At 41.8% G+C, this 17,226-nt stretch overlaps 1 protein-coding gene across 5 annotated transcripts in view; it reads left to right on the top strand.

Annotated features, from left to right (window-relative positions):
- Nucleotides 1-17,226, top strand: part of LOC110255320 (lysine-specific demethylase 6A-like) — a 150,023-nt gene that overhangs the window by 13,585 nt on the left and 119,212 nt on the right. For all 5 annotated transcript variants that reach the window (XM_021080980.1, XM_021080983.1, XM_021080981.1 and 2 more), the window contains exon 3: nucleotides 11,706-11,814. In XM_021080980.1, the coding sequence (XP_020936639.1) occupies nucleotides 11,706-11,814 (109 nt within the window). The remainder of the gene's footprint in view (nucleotides 1-11,705; nucleotides 11,815-17,226) is intronic.

Raw genomic sequence — 17,226 nt, 5'->3', positions numbered from 1 at the left:
CACAGCTCACGGCAATGCCACAATGCCAGATCGTGAACCCACTGAGCAAGGGCAGGGACCGAACCTGCAACCTCATGGTTCCTAGTCGGATTCGTTAACCACTGCGCCACGACAGGAACTCCACACCTTATTTTTTAATGTATATATTTATTTATTTTAACTACTGAATGAGTTTTATTATATTTATAGTTGTACAGTGATCATCACAACCCAATGTTTTAAGCATTTCCATCCCAAACCCCCAGTGCATTCCCCCACCCCTCAAACTGTCTCATTTGAAAAACAAATTTTTCAAAGCTTGTGAGTCAGTATCTGTTCTGCAGAGAAGTTCACTGTGTCCTTTTCTTAGATTCCACATGTAAGTGATAGCATACGATGTTGGTGTCTCCCTGTCTGACTGAGTTCACTTAGCATGATTATTTCTAGGTCCATCCATGTTGCTTCAGATGCTGTTATTTCTTTCTTCCTAATGGCTGAGTAGTATTCCATTGTGTATTTGTACCACATCTTCTTTATCCACTCCTCTGTCGATGGGGATTTAGGTTGTTTCCATATCTTGGCTATTGTATATAGTGATGCAGTGAACATTCAAGTACATGTGCCTTCTTCTTTATCCACTCCTCTGTCGATGGGGATTTAGGTTGTTTCCATATCTTGGCTATTGTATATAGTGATGCAGTGAACATTCAAGTACATGTGCCTTTTTGAGTTGTGATTTTTTTCTGGATAGACGGCAAGGAGTGAGATTCTAGCAGCTTCTTTAGAATAAAAGCTTCTGTGTTGTTTTTCCTTAATCTATTTATAGTGACCTGAAATTTCTGTAACTTTCGTGGTTGTATTTTAAAGTTTTCCTGCTCTTCTTCATTTTTTCAATTTTTTAGATGGTATCAGTTATTCTCTTAAATAATGCCCTTTTGGAAGTCCTTTTTCAGAGTGTTGCATTTTGTGATAGGGAAGAAAATTTATGTAAAGTACTTGGCATTGGGCCTGACACAGTAGTGCTTATTACAAGTTGAATATTACTTCTGTGTAAAATTTATCTTAATTTTTTATCTTGCCTTAAAGTAACTGTGTCTTAGTGACAAGTTTTTTTTCTTTTTTTCACTGCACTGTGGCGTAAACCGGGCTAGGGGGTTGAATCAGAGCTGCAGCTGTCAGCCTGCACCACAACCACAGCAACACCACATCCAAGCTGCATCTGTGATCTTTCCCCCAGCTTGTGGCAACCCTTAACCTTAACCCACTGAGCAAGGCCAGGAATCAAACACAGACATTATGTCAGGCTCTTAATCTTCTGAGCCACAGTGGAAACTCCTCATTATTAATTTTTAATTTCACTTCTTGTTATAAAATATTCTTTGCATCCATTGAATTCCTTTAAGTGTATTGAGATTTATATTTTGGTGTTTTTTGCTTTTTATGGCCACACCTGAGGCTCAAGGACATTCCCAGGCTAGAGGTTGAATTAGAATGCAGCTGCCAGAGGGCTACGCCACAGCAGTGTGGGATCCGAGCTGTGTCTTCGACCCTCACCACAACTCATGGCAACACCAGATCCTTAACCCACTGAGTGAAGCCAGGGTTTGAACCTGCATCCTCATTGGTACTAGTTTAGTTTATTACCATGGAGCCACTAAAGGAATTTCTTATAATTTTTTTGGTGTGTTGCTTGCACTGTAGAGGAGAATATATTACTGTTGCTGAGTGGAGTAGCCTTTGAATGTGAATTAGGTCAAATTGGTTGATGGTATTTTCAAGTCCTAAAATTCTTTTTTGGGGATATGTGGGGGTCTTTTCCTATCAGTCAGTGAGAGAAAGATTTTGCGTTCTCTGGCTATAAATGTTGGTTTTTCTATTTCATCACATATTTCTGTTGCTTTTTGCTCCATGTGTTTTAGGTACTGTTTTTGGTTGCATGGAAGTTCAGGATTATTATGTCCTGCTGGTACTTTATTAGATGTATCTTTTACGAAATTACTCTTTGTCTTGGATATAGTCTTTATTCTGAAATAAAAATGTTACCTGAAAACTGCATTTGCTTCTCAGTGGATATCAAGCCAGAAGACATAACCAAGCCAAAGATTTATAGAAGAAAGGATTTATTATTTGCAGCAGGTAAGGAGAATACCTGGATCCTTCCCAAAACAGTATCTGCAAAATTGGTGGAAAAATTTTTTTTAATGGCCGCACCTGCAGCATTTGAAAGTTCCCAGGCTGGAAGTCAAATCAGGGCTGCAGCTAAGGCCTACACCACAGCCACAGGAACATACTGGTTCCAAGCTGCATCTGTATCCTACTTTGCAGATTGCAGCAAAACCTGGATCCTTAACCCAGTGAGCAAGGCCAGGGATCAAACCCATGTACTCCTGGACACTATGTTGAGTTCTTATCCTGCTGAGCCACAACTGGAACTCCAAAATTGGGCAATTTTTGAAGCTAAAGCTGCATGCATATTCATGCAGGGGCTTCACCAGAAGAGAATTCTGTGTAGAATAGGGGTTTGATAGAGTCCATACTTTCCTTGACTGTGTCAAGAGGATCACCAAAGGTCGGCATCATCAACACTTAGGTTTGGTAGTTAAGCACTTCAGGTTAATCTTTACCCTTGAAACAGAACTGAGAGTCTTTGCAACTGATATATTATATTTCCTGTTGTTACTTTTCTGCCTAATAACAGTCCTTTGGGGAGTTCCCTGGTGATGCAGCTGGTTAAGGATCCAGCATTGTCACTGCTGTGGCTCAGATTGCTACTGTGGTGCAGGTTCAATCTAGGAATTTCTGCATGCCCCCAAACAGTTCTTTGCTATTGCATTCTTTTTAACCCCTCAAGATCATTAGTTTCTTTCTTTCTTTTCTTTTCTTTTTTTTTTGTCTTTTTTAGAGCTGCACCCATGTCGCATGGAGATTCCCAGGCTAGGGGTCTAACTGGAGTTGTAGCTGAAGGCCTACGCCAGAGCTGCAGCAACACAGGATCTGAGCCACGTCTGTGACCTACACACAGCTCTTGGCAACAATGGATCATTAACCCACTAAGTAAGGCCAGGGATCAAACTTGCAACTTCATGGTTCCTAGTTGGATTCGTTAACCATTGAGCCACAAAGGGAACTTCAAGATCATTAATTTCTGAGACCTCTTTACAGTTACGAATTGTGGCCAGACTTGGACCATGAAATGGCTTAAGCCAGAAAAAGTTTCTCGTGTCAAGAAAGCCTTTCATATCCATTTTTGTGTGTCTTTTCTTATCCACCCGTGTGTAGAAATAACTCTGCCGGTTTCTGGATTTCTTTCAGAAGAAATTGTTCCCTATGTAGCTATAGATTTGGTATGTCTGTCCACTGGAGAAGGTGAATTCAGGAGTATGCTATCTTCCCTGACTGCTGAAAAATCTTTAACTTCATGCTTCGGTTTTTAAAATTTTCGGCATGAAATTGTATGTTCACTTCTGTTACATGTAATTGAATAGTTAAGGCTTATTTAAAACTCTTATGTGGGATATTTAAATTTATTAAATTTGTTTATCTTAATTATGTGTTAAAGCTATTACAGATAATGGTTTAAATGGAAAAATAACTTATTTAAACGTTTCCTATGTTTATCATTAAAAAAAAAAATCACCAGCATCATTAGCTATAGCACCTACAGAACTCCCTTTAAAGGATGCTAATGTTTACATTAATAACATTTCTTTTGAAATTATGGTATGCCTATGATGTGAACACTTCATTTGATAGCGTCAAGGAATGACATGTAAAGTTGGTAAGATTGATCTCTTTGAAGAGATAGCAGTGAGTAATGTCTTGGAGCATGATCTAAATTTTCTGCTCAGGAATTGAACCTCGGCAGCCTGGATTAAAACCAGGGATTCTAGCCACTAGACTGACTAGAGGCTACAAACAGAACTGCCCTGATTCTTGCCCTCTGTTGAAAACAAGCATGTTTCAAGGAGGCAAAAACTGTAAAAACAGGAATAAACTTTATTGTTAGAGTCACAGTACAACTTGTGGGAGAACACACAGAGAAGTAGTTTATTTAAGTCAGAAGCGAAGAAGTAATACACACCCTAAAGAGGAGTGCAGGTGTGGGCCTCCCCCTCAATGAGGAAGGCTCCAGAGAGGTGACTTAAGTCGCTTATATATAGGACAGTTCTGGGTCTTTGTTTACCTTTAGCCAGTTATCTTGTTTTACCTCTCACACCTGACTGTACGCAGGACCCTCCCCAATATGCACGCACATCTTTTGGCAAAGATGGATTCCAGAGCAAAGGATGCCAGGATGGTGTCAGGACTTACTATAGCCTGGTGCCCCCTCCCTTTCTGACACATGTGTAAAGTGGAGTATTACTGCACATGTGTAATTGGGGAGGTCTCCTTGACCCCAGGAGTGATTGAATGGTCATCTTTCTTCAGTGGAAAATGAGACAAGGCCTAAAAGGACACAGACTCCTTCTTATCGAACAGGCCCATACAATGGATGAGTTCCCAAAGAGAAAGATAGACCCAAGGCCACAGACTACATGGCTTAACAAACCTCCCCTGTCTATAAAAAACCAAGCACTCCCCTGTGGTGAGGGAACATGAGTATCTCCTATTCAGAGCTTCCAACCACTCTGTTCGTCAAAAAACTCCACTTGCAATCTCCTTGCTCCAGCCTCTGCCTCCTCCTTCCCTGCTATTCTAACAATCTTATCTCTCTCTACTCCAGTAGAGCTCAGCTCCTTCAACTAACTTTTTCCTTGAGGTGTCAAAGAGAAACTAGTTCCAGGTTGCTTGGCCTAACAATTCCCAGCTGTTCTCAGCCCAGGGGCCCTGCCACCTCCTACCACAGTATAATTAAATTTTTATATTTTATTTTACTTTATTTTACATTTTTATTTTTTGTCTTTTCAGGGCTGCACCCTTGGCATAAGGGGGTTCATTCCAAGCGGTTGTAGGTTCGATCCCTGGCCTCACTCAGTGGGTTAAGGATCTGGTGTTGCTCTGAGCTGTGGTGTAGGTCACAGACATGGCTTGGAGCTAGCATTGCTCTGGTGTAGGCTGGCAGCAATAGCTCCGATTAGACCCTAGCCTGTGAACCTCCATATGCCACAGGTGTGGCCCTAAACACATACACACACACACATACACACACACACACAAATTTTTTTAATGGAGTTCTCTCATGGCTTAGTTTTAGGATCCAACGTTGTAACTTTTGTAGCTTTTGTTATGTTGTGGTGTGGGTTTGATCCCTAGCCTGGGAACTTCAGCATGCAGTGGGTGCATCCAAAAAGAGTTCAGTGATACTAAACCAAATTTGGATCAGCTTGCCTGCATGCAGTAAAGTGAATCCACTGACCCCATATTGTGGTGAAAGAAGTACAGTGTTTATTGCAGGTGACGAGCAAGGAATTTAGTCTGCTAGTACAGAAAAAGCCCAGACTCACTGAAGAGTTTCAGCAGAGCATTTGTAAAAGCCAGATGAGGTGTCCCAGGGTAGGTGATCATCTTGAGCACAGTTCTCTGACTGGTGGATGATGAGGTACCAGGCTGGGGTCACAGGACTTAGCATTATCAATCCTTAGACTCCAGTACATCTGAGGACTATGTTCTTATGATAATCAAGTAGATAATAGCCTCCATTTTGGCAGGGGTGGGGAGCAGTTTCACATCTGTAAAACAACTTCAGACAGAACCGGAAGCAGAGGATCTGGGTGAGGGGTCTGTCCTGGTATGTCTCTTTACAGTTCTGTTCAGTTACGTCACTATGAAAGACATGTAAGTACTTGGAAACTTTTTTTTTCAGCCTTCTTGTTTACTTTTATTGATACTTGATTCTGTCCGCATCATTTATAATCAACACTCTTTTAGAAGTGGGTTAATGAGGCTGGTACTCAAGCCTAAGTTTGTGGGCAGATGCATTTAAAATCCTAATTATTCCTTAGCATTATCTTTCTTGGAGAGAATCAGTGATGCAGTTAATTTGTAATTCAATGAATTTGTGTGCCTGCTGCAGAGTAAGGCCAAACAAACAGAAGCATTGGTGTTTGGAGCAGAGAAATGTTTATTGCAGGGCCAGGCAAATAAATTGATGTCACATGGTCAAAAAAGCCCCAGATTCCCCCAAAATTTTCAGCAAAACATTTTTTTTGTTTGTTTGTTTTGTATTTTTGCTATTTCTTGGGCCGCTCCTGCGGCACATGGAGGTTCCCAGGCTAGGGGTCTAATCAGAGCCACAGCCACCAGCCTACGCCAGAGCCACAGTAATGCAGGATCTGAGCCGTGTCTGCAACCTACACCACAGCTCACAGCAACACCAGATCGTTAACCCACTGAGCAAGGGCAGGGACCGAACCTGCAACCTCATGGTTCCTAGTCAGATTTGTTCACCACTGCGCCACGACAGGAACTCCAACAAAACGTTTTTAGAGGCTGTTTGAGGGAAAGAGGTCACAGTGATCATCTTGTGCACAGTTCTCTGGTTACTTAATGTTGAGGTAATGTTACCAAACCATTGAGTGAAACGAAATTACCTACCTTGGCCAGGCAGGAAAGTAGCCTCTTGCCTAAGTTGTCTCACAACAGGAGGTCCAGATAAGAAACATGGTGCTGCTGTCAAAAACTAACTGGGGAAAAGTTCCTCTTGAGGCTCAGTGGTGATGAATCTGACTAGTATCCATGAGGGTTCGGGTTTGATCTCTGGGCCACCCCTCAGTAGGTTGAGGATCTGGCATTGTCTAAAGCTGTGGTGTGGATTGCAGACGTGGCTTGGATCCTGCGTTGCTGTGGGTGTGGCATAGATAATGAACCCATCTAGTATCCATGAGAATTCGGATTCGGGTTTGGAAGTTCCCGTTGTGGTGCAGTGGAAAGGAATCTGCCGACTAGGAACCATGAGGTTGCAGGTTCGATCCCTGGCCTTGCTTAGTGGGTTAAGGATCCCGAGGTGCTGTGAGCTGTGGTGTAGGTTTCAGATGCTGCTTAGGTCTGGAATTGCTATGCTGTGTAGTCCAGCAGCAACAGCTCTGATTAGACCTCTAGCCTGGAGCCTTCATATGCTGTGGGTGAGGTCTTAAAAAGACCAAAAAAAAAAAAAAAAAAAAGAATTCAGGTTTGATTGCTGGTATTGCTCAGTGGGGTTAAGGATCCCTAGCCTGTTAACTTCCATATGCCAGTGAGCTGCCCTAAAAAGCAAAAAAAAGGGGAGGGGAAATTACTCTACTTACTATTTTTTCTGGGAATATTTGACCTTAGGTGCTTTTTCAGAGCGGAGGCACCATACCTAGAAATATTCTAGGAACAGATCTAAGAATTGTACATATTTCTTTTCTTAATGGTCCCTATAATTGCAGTGTTGGCAGATCGGTGAGCAGCTGCTTGAAGTGACATCTCACTTCTCTGACTAGGGGTTGAACTCTCACAGCAGCAGTGAGAACATGGGGCCCTACCCACTAGACTACGCAGTAGCTAGCACTAGAGTCTGGGCTCAGTTCTAGTATGCTTTGAAACAAAATTTTTTGACCAAGAAATAGAAGTAGAGAAGAAAGCAGGCTCAGAGAGAGTCAAAACTTTGAGAAGTGTAAATCATTTATGAGGGGCAGTCTTTTGGGTCTTGCTTCCCCTCTGTCCAGTTGTTTTGCTTTGTTTCTCTCACCTGATTGAACTCAGGGACCTCACAAAATTTATGTGTGCATCTTTTAGCCAAGATGGATGCCAGCTGGAGAGCTTATGGGAAGTTTCATGACACTTATTGTGGGGTGGCACTTTCTCACCCTTTCTGATCTTGGAGAGTCTTTCTGTGCATGTGTATTCAGGGTATGCCTGACCCCAGCGATTCGATGTATGTGACCTTTTGATCTTTTGCCCAAGCAGGGCTTTGCCCTTTTTTGCCCCTTCTGTTTTGTCAGCTGAAAAAAAAAGAACAACATAAAGGTTGAGATTTATGTTTTACTCTGCACGCTTGCTGAGGACTCAAGCATCGGACATAGCATCATTTGCGTGTGTGTCTTTATGTCTTTTCTAGGGCTGTACCCATGGCATATGGAAGTTCCCAGGCTAGGAGTCTAATCAGAGCTGTAGTCGCTGGCGTACGGCAGAGCCACAGCAACTCGGGACCTACACCACAGCTCTTGGCAACATCAGATCCTTGACCCCGAGTGAGGCCAGGGATTGAACCCAAAACCTCATGGTTCCTAGTCAGATTTGTTAACCACTGAACCATGATGGAAGCTCTGGATGTAGCATCTTAGAGATAACTCTGAGGGACTACTACGCAGAGCCAGGATACGCAGAAGTTTGCAGTTAAAGACCAGGTAGTCTGGAGTTCCCACTGTGGTGCAACAGGATCAACAGCATTTTGGGAGCACTGGGGATGAAGGTTCAATCCCCATCCTGGCACAGTGGGTTAAGGATCTGGTGTTGCCACAGCTACAGTGTAGGTTACAGTTGCAGCTTGGATTTGATCCCTGGCCTGAAACTCCATATGCTGCAGGGGTAGCCAAAGATGAAAAAGGAAAAAATAAAGGCCAGATAATCTGAACATCAAAGATTCCTGTTAATTGAACAAAACTAGACATCTCGAGTTAATGGATTTTTAGCATCTTCTTATGTATGGGAAGAGGCTAGAGTCTGGGATCACTGCAATCATTCCTTTCATATGTACCTTAGCTACATAGGGCCAGTATCCTGTACCATCTCATCTTAAGTCTCCTCACTTAAGATGCGATCCATCGTCTGGGTAGGGCAGTGGTGGTGGTTGATGACTTGATGGGTGTGACATTCTTTTTTTACTTATGTGGCAGGCAACATTTCTTTTTGTTTTTGTTTTGTTTTGATTTGTTTTTTAAGGCTGCACTCTCGGCTTATGGAGGTTCCCAGGCTAGGGGTCAAATTGAACCTACAAGCTGCTGGCCTACACCACAGCCACAGCAATACCAGATCTGAGCTTTGTCTGAAACCTACACCACAGTTCATGGCAACGCAGGATCCTTAACCCACTGAGCAAGGCCAGGGATCAAACCCACAACCCACAATTCCTAACTGGATTCATTTCTGCTGGGAACCCCCCCCCCCCTTTTTTTTAACGTTTTTCATTCACAGAAGTAATCAATAAGTTCCCATTTGGTGCACAAATCAGTACAGAAATTAAGTTTCTAATTAAAAATTTCTATGCCAGCTTTTTGAATGTCACTAAGAATTAGACAGGAAGAGATTAAAGTTCCAGGATCTTTTGTGGTTAGTGTCAGTGCAAATAATAATAATCATAATAAGTTATAAAAAAGTTTTATTCAAGCCAAGCTGAGAACAAAGGCCCAAATGGCAGCTACTTGGTAGTTCTGAAGAATATTCCTTGAAGCATGGTTTTCAGCACAGTCTTATACCTTATCAAAACAAAAAACATATATCAAACATGACTGGGTTTCATTCATTCAGTGTTTCAAAAAACATGGCTATTGCTAACCAGCATGACCCTGGTGACTGGGAATGGAACCTTATCTTCCATGAAGTGTTAATATGGACACTCCAGGAAGGGAGTTATTTGGAGATGTATATGCTTATCTTTGAACCTGACATTCTTTGAGGGGTAGGGGTTGCATTCATGACATACAGAAGTTCCGGACCAGGGATTGAAATTGCACCATAGCAATGATAACACCAGATCCTTAACTGCGATACCAGGGATCCAAATCTGACATTATTTACATCATGGTTAAGGCAGATTTTCTGTGTGTTCTATAGGCCAGGCCATTTTAATTCACGTGAAGTTCAGGCTGAACCATGTATAAGCCAGAATAACTTCCCTGTATCTTAATGTATGGAAAATTTCCCCATTATTAGTGACGATTCTTCAGGGATACTCCAGAACATTATTCTTCTTCAAACTTCTGAAATTTAGAAAAAGGGTGGGGTGGGGGGAGGGGTCCTGTCATGGCTCTGCAGAAATGTGTCTGACTGGTAACCATGAGCACTCGGGTTTGATCTCTGGCCTAGCTCAGTAGGTTAATGATTTGGCATTGCCATGAACTGTGGTGTACATGGCAGCAGTGTGAGCTTCCATCTGGCTTTCTTCTGGCTGTGGTGTAGGCTGGCAGCAACAGATCCAATTTGACCCCTAGCCTGGGAATTTCCATATCCTGCACGTGTGGCCCTTAAAAGACTCCACAGAAAGGGGGGTTTCCTTTAAGTGCTTTTTTCCTCTTAAAAAATATATAAGAGGATATGCGTGTCTGTGGCTATTGGAACGGGATAGTATTAGTATGTTTGAAATATGAGGAGGTTTAGGAAGAAAACAGCAAATTTTCCTGAAAGAATACGCTAACTTGTTTGTAGTAGTCTTTTTTTTTTTTTTTTTTAGCTATTTCTTGGGCCGCTCCCGCGGCATATGGAGGTTCCCAGGCTAGGGGTCGAATTGGAGCTGTAGCGGCCAGCCTATGCCAGAGGCACAGCAACGCGGGATCCAAGCCTTGTCTGCAACCTACACCACAGCTCACGGCAACACCAGGTCCCCAACCCACTGAGCAAGGGCAGGGATCGAACCCGCAACCTCATGGTTCCTAGTCAGATCCGTTAACCACTGCGCCACGACGGGAACTCCTGTAGTAGTCTAAAGCTAGTGTTTCTTTGCTAAGATAGCTGATCAATGCAAAGGGTACTTAGTATGAGCAAATTTATACAATAGAAGTATGTTGTGAAGCATAAAATTTTCACATGTATGATTCTTAAATTTTACAACAAATGTATTAAAAATATAAAAAGAGAAGTTCTCATATAGTACAACAGGTTTAGAATTTGATATTGTCACTGCAGTGGCTCAGGTTGTTGCTGTCTTATGGGTTCAGTCCCTGGCCCAGGAACTTCCACATTCTGAGAGTGTAGCCCCCCCCCCCAAATAAACATACACATACATAAATGGAAGCAGATGAACCTAAAGTAACATCTTTAATTTAGTGTATCCAGATCTTTTATGTGGTTAACATAAAATCGTTAGTAAATATTAATACTTTTGTATTCAATCTTTGTAATCTGTTATGCAATTTACACAATTATAGCACATCTCAGTTTGGACTTGCCACATTTTACCTGTGGTTATTGGCTCTTGAAATTCAATAAAGTTCTTTTTGTTTGTGTTTATTTGAAATGTTTTGCTATGTGAGTAAGGGTTAAAGTGGTTATTTATATTTGTAACTAACTAAGTTATTAAATCCCCATATAATCTTATTTGGCAGATTTTATTCTCCCTTTTTTCTTTCTTTTTAAGGGCCAAACTTGGGGCGTATGGAAGTTTCCATGCTAGGGGTTGAATCACCTTGCAGCTGCCACCCTATGCGACAGCCACAGCAATGTGGATCTGTCTCACAGATCTGATACGATTTTATGACCTGCACCGCAGCTCACAACTATGCCAGATCCTTAATCCACTGAGCAAGGCCAGGGATTGAACCTGAGTCCTCATGGAGACTAGTTGTGTTTATTAACCACTGAGCCACAACGGGAACTCCCACTCTTCCTTTTTTTTTCATATAAGAAAGCACTTGGATCATAAATGATGATTTCATTATATGTAATTGAAAAGTTGTTTTTTCTAATTTCTGAAGAAATTGAATCCTGAATGTGTGGTAGAAATCATGTGTTGATTGTTTGATTTCTTGAATTATATAGTCTATATGTATTCTGCTAGGATGCAGTTAGGGTTTTGCCTTTTTCTTAATACTTATATTTTTCATTTCTAGGCTGTTCGCTGCTATGAATCTCTAATCTTAAAAGCTGAAGGAAAAGTGGAGTCTGAATTCTTTTGTCAGTTAGGTCACTTCAACCTCTTATTGGAAGATTATCCAAAAGGTAATACTTCTCTTGGTTAAAATTTCTGCTTGATTTATGTTTGCATCATATAGAAATATAATTGTTTTTCAGTGTTTATCAAAGACACTTAACAGTTTTAGTTTCTTTGAAAGCTCCTAATATGCTCAGAAACATAGTGGGTAGAAATGTGAAATTTTTTTTTTTTTTTTTTTTTTTTGGTCTTTTTAGGGCTGCACCCAAGACATGTGGGGTTCCTAGGCTAGGGGTCTAGTTGGAGCTTTAGCCACTGGTCTGCACCATAGTCACAGCAACACCAGATCTGAGCCATGTTGCTTAAATCTATACCACAGCTCATGGCAGCTCCGGATCCTTAACCTACTGAGCGAGTCCAGGGATTGAACCTGCATCCTCATGGATCCTGGTTAGATTCATTTCCACAGAGCAACAACGGGAACTCCAGAAATGAATATTTTATATTATTCTATGTAAACATTCAAATTTGATCATTCCATAAAACTCATAATGTACATGTGCATTACTACTTTGCTTGCTCTTGTGAAAAATCTGTGTTCCTTAAAACCTTACCACATAAAGGGATCTCATTTGATGCTTTTTAAGTACAAAGGTGGAATGTTCGAAAGAGATGGTGTTTTCAGAACTGTGAAGCAATTTTCCAGTTTTCAGTGATGTACTGTAAATTTTAATAAACCCTGACACTGTATACCTGGAGGTAGCATAGTTCCCACAGGTGAATGACTCAGTCCCACATGACTGCCCATGTTCAGAAGCCAGTTGCATCAAAGTTGTTGCCTGTATTACTGATCAACCAGCTGTTAGTGAGAGGTGTCCTAAGGTTTGATTATTTGTTAGAATGACTCACAAAGCCTGGGGAAATACAAGTTTATTATGAAGGGTGTTGTAAAGGATACAGATAAGCAGCTAAATGAAGAGGTACATAGGATGATGTCTAGAAGTTTTTTGAGCTCAGGACCTTCTGTCCCTGAGAAATTGGTTTGTATTTACCAACCAGAAATCTCATGAATTCATCACATCTCAGTTTTCAGGAATTTAGAGCTTAATCTACATCCTTTCTCCCACCTGACCAGCCTCATTCAGAGTTTACCCAAGGACTTCTTTTAGGACATTTCGTAATTCCCATTGTGGCTCAGTGGATAGAGGACTTGACCTCTCTATGATGTGCAGGTTTGATCCCTGCCCTTGCTGAGTGGGTTAAGGATCTGGTATTGCTGCAAGCTGCAGTGTAGGTTGCAGATGAGGCCCTGATATAGCCTTGCTGTGGCTGTAGCATAGCCTCAGCTGTAGTTCTGATTTGACTCCTGGCCTGGGAACCTAGACATGCTGCAGGTGCTACTGTAAAAAGAAAAACCAAAGCAGATGTCCCATTAGCATTAAATTCGAGTGAGTCAAAAGGGGCACTATGAATAAAAACACTCTCATCACTTAGGACATGTTTGAGTGTTGTAGGAGTTCTCCATCATAAGATGAAATGTTAAGACAAATATATATATATAAATTTTTTTTTTTTTTTTTTGTCTTTTTGCCTTTTCTAGGGCTGCTCGTGTGGCATATGGAGGTTCCCAGGCTAGGGGTTTAAACAGAGCTGTAGCCACCGGCCTACGCCATAGCCACAGCAACGCAGGATCCGCAGGATCCGAGCTGCGTCTGCAACCTACACCACAGCTTAAGGCAACGCCGGATCCTTAACCCACTGAGCAAGGCTGGGGATTGAACCTGCAACCTCATGGTTCCTAGTTGGATTTGTTAACCACTGCACCACAACGGGAACTCCAGGGCAAATATATTTTTATTATACTATAAATACAAATAGTATTTTTTCTTTTTTTTTGTGATTAAAAAAAAATTCCATTTAAGTTAGGAAACATCTGAAGATCTGATATTTATCCATGGTGTTGTCTACTTAAAAAATATATGCAACTTAAAAGGTGAGAGTTAAGTTTTATTTGGGCCAACATGAGGGCTAGAACCCAGGAGGCAGCATTTCAGAGAGCTCTGAGAAACCAATACAGAGAATTACAGGGTGTGGTGATTTTTGGTGAAGGGGGAGGTACGTGCAATCATGCACACATTTTATGGAAATGGACTCCTAGTCTTCTGAAAGTTTCTTATTGTCATGAGGAGCAGACATCACCGTGAAGAATTTTAATGCTTTTCTAAATACAAAGAGATGAAAGAATTGGACATATAAATTCTGAAAATATCTATCTGAAGAGTCCAGGGATCAAACCTGCATCCTCATGGGTTATAGTCCAAGGAATTAGATTTGTTTCCGCTGTGCCGTGATGGGAACTCCTGCCTGTATTTTGTTAATGGGTAGGCTAATTTCTCTGCCAAGAGTGACTAATGAACTTTCTTTTCCTCATTTTACTCTTTTGCCTGGGAAGTCTAACAGTATTGTCTGTGCCTTGGAATACATACTACAAGAAAATAAATGCTTTTCAAAAACATTTCTTTGAGTTTGGTTTTTCCAAAGATAAGTTCTTTAATCCTCAAATATAGTATATAGATTATCATGTATATGTCAGTGCATATTTCATTGTGTCTGAGAGGAGACAGTTATCCATATGTATTAAATATGTATACATATGTGTATGTATGGATATACAGATGGTTCCCTAATTTAACTGAGATTTAACTTAATATAATGATGGTGCAAAAGTAATGCTCCCATAGGAAGTTCCTGTCGTGGTTCAGTAGAAAAACCCGACTAGTATACATGAGGACAAGGTTTCCATCCCTGGCCTCACTCAGTGGGTTAAGGATCTGACATTGGCGTGAGCTATGGTGTAGGTCATAGACATGGCTGGATCTGACATTGCTGTGGCTGTGGTGTAGGCTGGCAGCTATAGCTCCGATTCGACACCTAGCCTGGAAACTTCCTATGCCACAGGTGTGGCCCTAAAAAGAAAAAAAAAGTAGTGTTCCCATGGGAAGGTTCTTGTCTCATTGGAGAAGTAATTCCGAAATGAGATGGAGATTGAGAAAGTAAAGTGAGGTTTTAGTGAGAAATATGTCTCTTGAAGGGAGGCAGAGAGGAGAACTTCTGCCCTTCGTTTCTTTGGCACACTGGTTTTGAGGGGAATACAGATAATGGGTGGACTCTTCATTGGGAAGGAGAGGTTTGGGGGTCCTTATTTTGATTTTCATTTGAGTTCCACCTTCCTGAAAAGGGAAGAGCTTTCTGTCCTAACTTTGTTTGGAAGTGTCATGGCCTTCATCCATAATGGAAACTTTTAATCTGCAAGGGTAATTTTATTCTAATGAGGCCATAATGAGCAACAGGTTACACTGGGATGCTGGAGATCCTGCCTTTTCTACCTCCCAGGCAATCATCACCCAGAATTTGTTGTTTCCTGTCAGTCTGGAGGTTCCTGCTTTTCATCTGCCCATGTACCCACTGTTTGCATGATGTGTGGCGCTTCCTTTCACCTGGCCTGTGCCCACCTTTCTCTGCTCATACCTAACTGCCTGCCTGCTGTAACATCCCTTCTTCATGGGGTCTGGACCCTTAAAATCTTTTAAGAGTAAAAAGGATTAAAAAAAAGTGTCCTTTGCTGCTTCAGGCTGAGCATTGGCATTGTCCCTATCCTTTTGTCCAGAGCTCCTGCTGTGTGTCAGAGATAAGGGTCTGGAGATTATTTACAGTGAGGAAGGTGGAGAGTGGTGCCTGGGAGGAGGCAGCAGCCTTGGCCATTAGGTTTGATGGTCCGAATCTTCAAGTGGAATGGGTTGAAATCCTTGTTGAGGCATTGTTTGCAATTGGAGTTGTTGTGTTCTAGAGGGTAGAAATTTAGCTGGTCAGTTAAAAATAAGAGGACCACAGCGAAAGATAAGTACAGTGCTGAGGGTCCTAGAAGTGAGAGGAACGAAGTATATTCTGGAAACCACCCCTTACTGGTTTCAGTCCACCAGTGTTTCCTTTGACTATACCTGTGGATCCAGGAAGCCTGTTCATTTAACATTTACTTCTACTTCTCCCATGGTGTTAATATACTACATGCAGCATGTTTTATTTATGACAGCACAAACCCCTCCTTGACATGCTAGGAGATAGCCTAGGGCTTAGTGGTTGTCCAAGGCCACCCCAGCCGGGGAATCTAAGCATTTTGGTAACACTTTGAGAGTTTCCAGTTTTCTTTAGTGTGCTACTCAGGGAGGGAGTTAGATCTCTTAAGGTTGCCTTATGATAGGCAAATCCTCCGAAGGGGCAGCTGCAGCTACAGTGATTTCCGTTAGCACTAGACCAAAGGCTCTCTTTTGCCTCACATGGGTTACATGAGGACTGTTATTTGGGCTGGAGCCTCCGTTCCCAAAGTGCAGTCCCCAAAATGAAGTATGTTGTTGAGGTGTGAGAGTGCAATGGCTTTGGTCATTGTGAGGTAGTTGTCAGCAGTCCTACATAGCCATAATAATCCAGGTGGTGCTGGTAATGGTAAGACCGTGTGGTTGGTTTGGAGAAAAGCTCTGGGAGGTGGGAGACGGTTGCAGAGGGGTCCCAGCTGTACTTTTTGATTTGGTCCTTTATTTGGCATGTCTGGTGGGCCTGGATTCAGGAAGAGTCATGGTAAGGGGATGTCTGGTATAATAGGTGGCAGAAGAAGTTCTGTTAGCATGAGTTTGTGAATTGTAGTTAGATACTTCTGTGTCATTAAGGGTGCAGGGTGAAGTGTAAATAGGCTGGCCCACTATATTGCTGCAGTTTATAAGCTTGAAGATATCTAGGGGCAAGTTTTGGTTTCTGTTAGAGAGCCTCCAGAGCTGAAAAGGAGTCTGTGTTTTCCCTGAAGGTACTGTTGTGACAAGGGGTGCATCCTGACATTTTATTGCAGACTAGAGAAGTTTTGATGATAAGTATAGCCTTTGAGTAAAGAAGTGTAACACAATAGTAGAGCAGAGGTGGCCTTTTCCCATGTATCAATCAAAGACAAATCTTATCTAGAGTAATTAAAAGAAGATTGGTTAAAAATAGAATACAGTGTGGTTGTTGACTTAGGCTTTGAGAGTGGTATTTATGTCTCCCATGGTGGTGGGTTGCGGATGGTAAACCCAGCAGAAAGAGATTTTACCCTTTAGCAATAACCAGGGAGTTATTGACTGTTACGTTACCTTTCCATGGTAAGTCTTGGGGCCAAAGAGTTTGGATAGATAAGACAAGAACCAGTAAGAGGGATAGAGTCCCTGCATCTTTTGGAAGCAGGAAAGAGAAAGAATAGAACCAGTCTTTTTAGGCTTTGAGTGGGTCTTATTAAATCCAGGATGAACAGAGGGTTTCCCTCCCAGGCATATGTGCTGCGCTATAGTGGCACTCATGAAAGATTGACAGAGTGAGAAGGAGATCGAGGAGGGTAATAAGTAACCAAACCCACCAGAGCATATTACTTGTTTTGTCTGTGGTCTGGAGAATCAGAAGGC

The sequence above is a fragment of the Sus scrofa genome, chromosome Y (assembly GCF_000003025.6).
Source record: "Sus scrofa isolate TJ Tabasco breed Duroc chromosome Y, Sscrofa11.1, whole genome shotgun sequence".
Lineage (NCBI taxonomy): Eukaryota > Metazoa > Chordata > Mammalia > Artiodactyla > Suidae > Sus > Sus scrofa.
The sequence above is the reverse complement of the archived record's forward strand: the minus strand, read 5'-3'. Positions and strand labels throughout refer to the sequence as shown.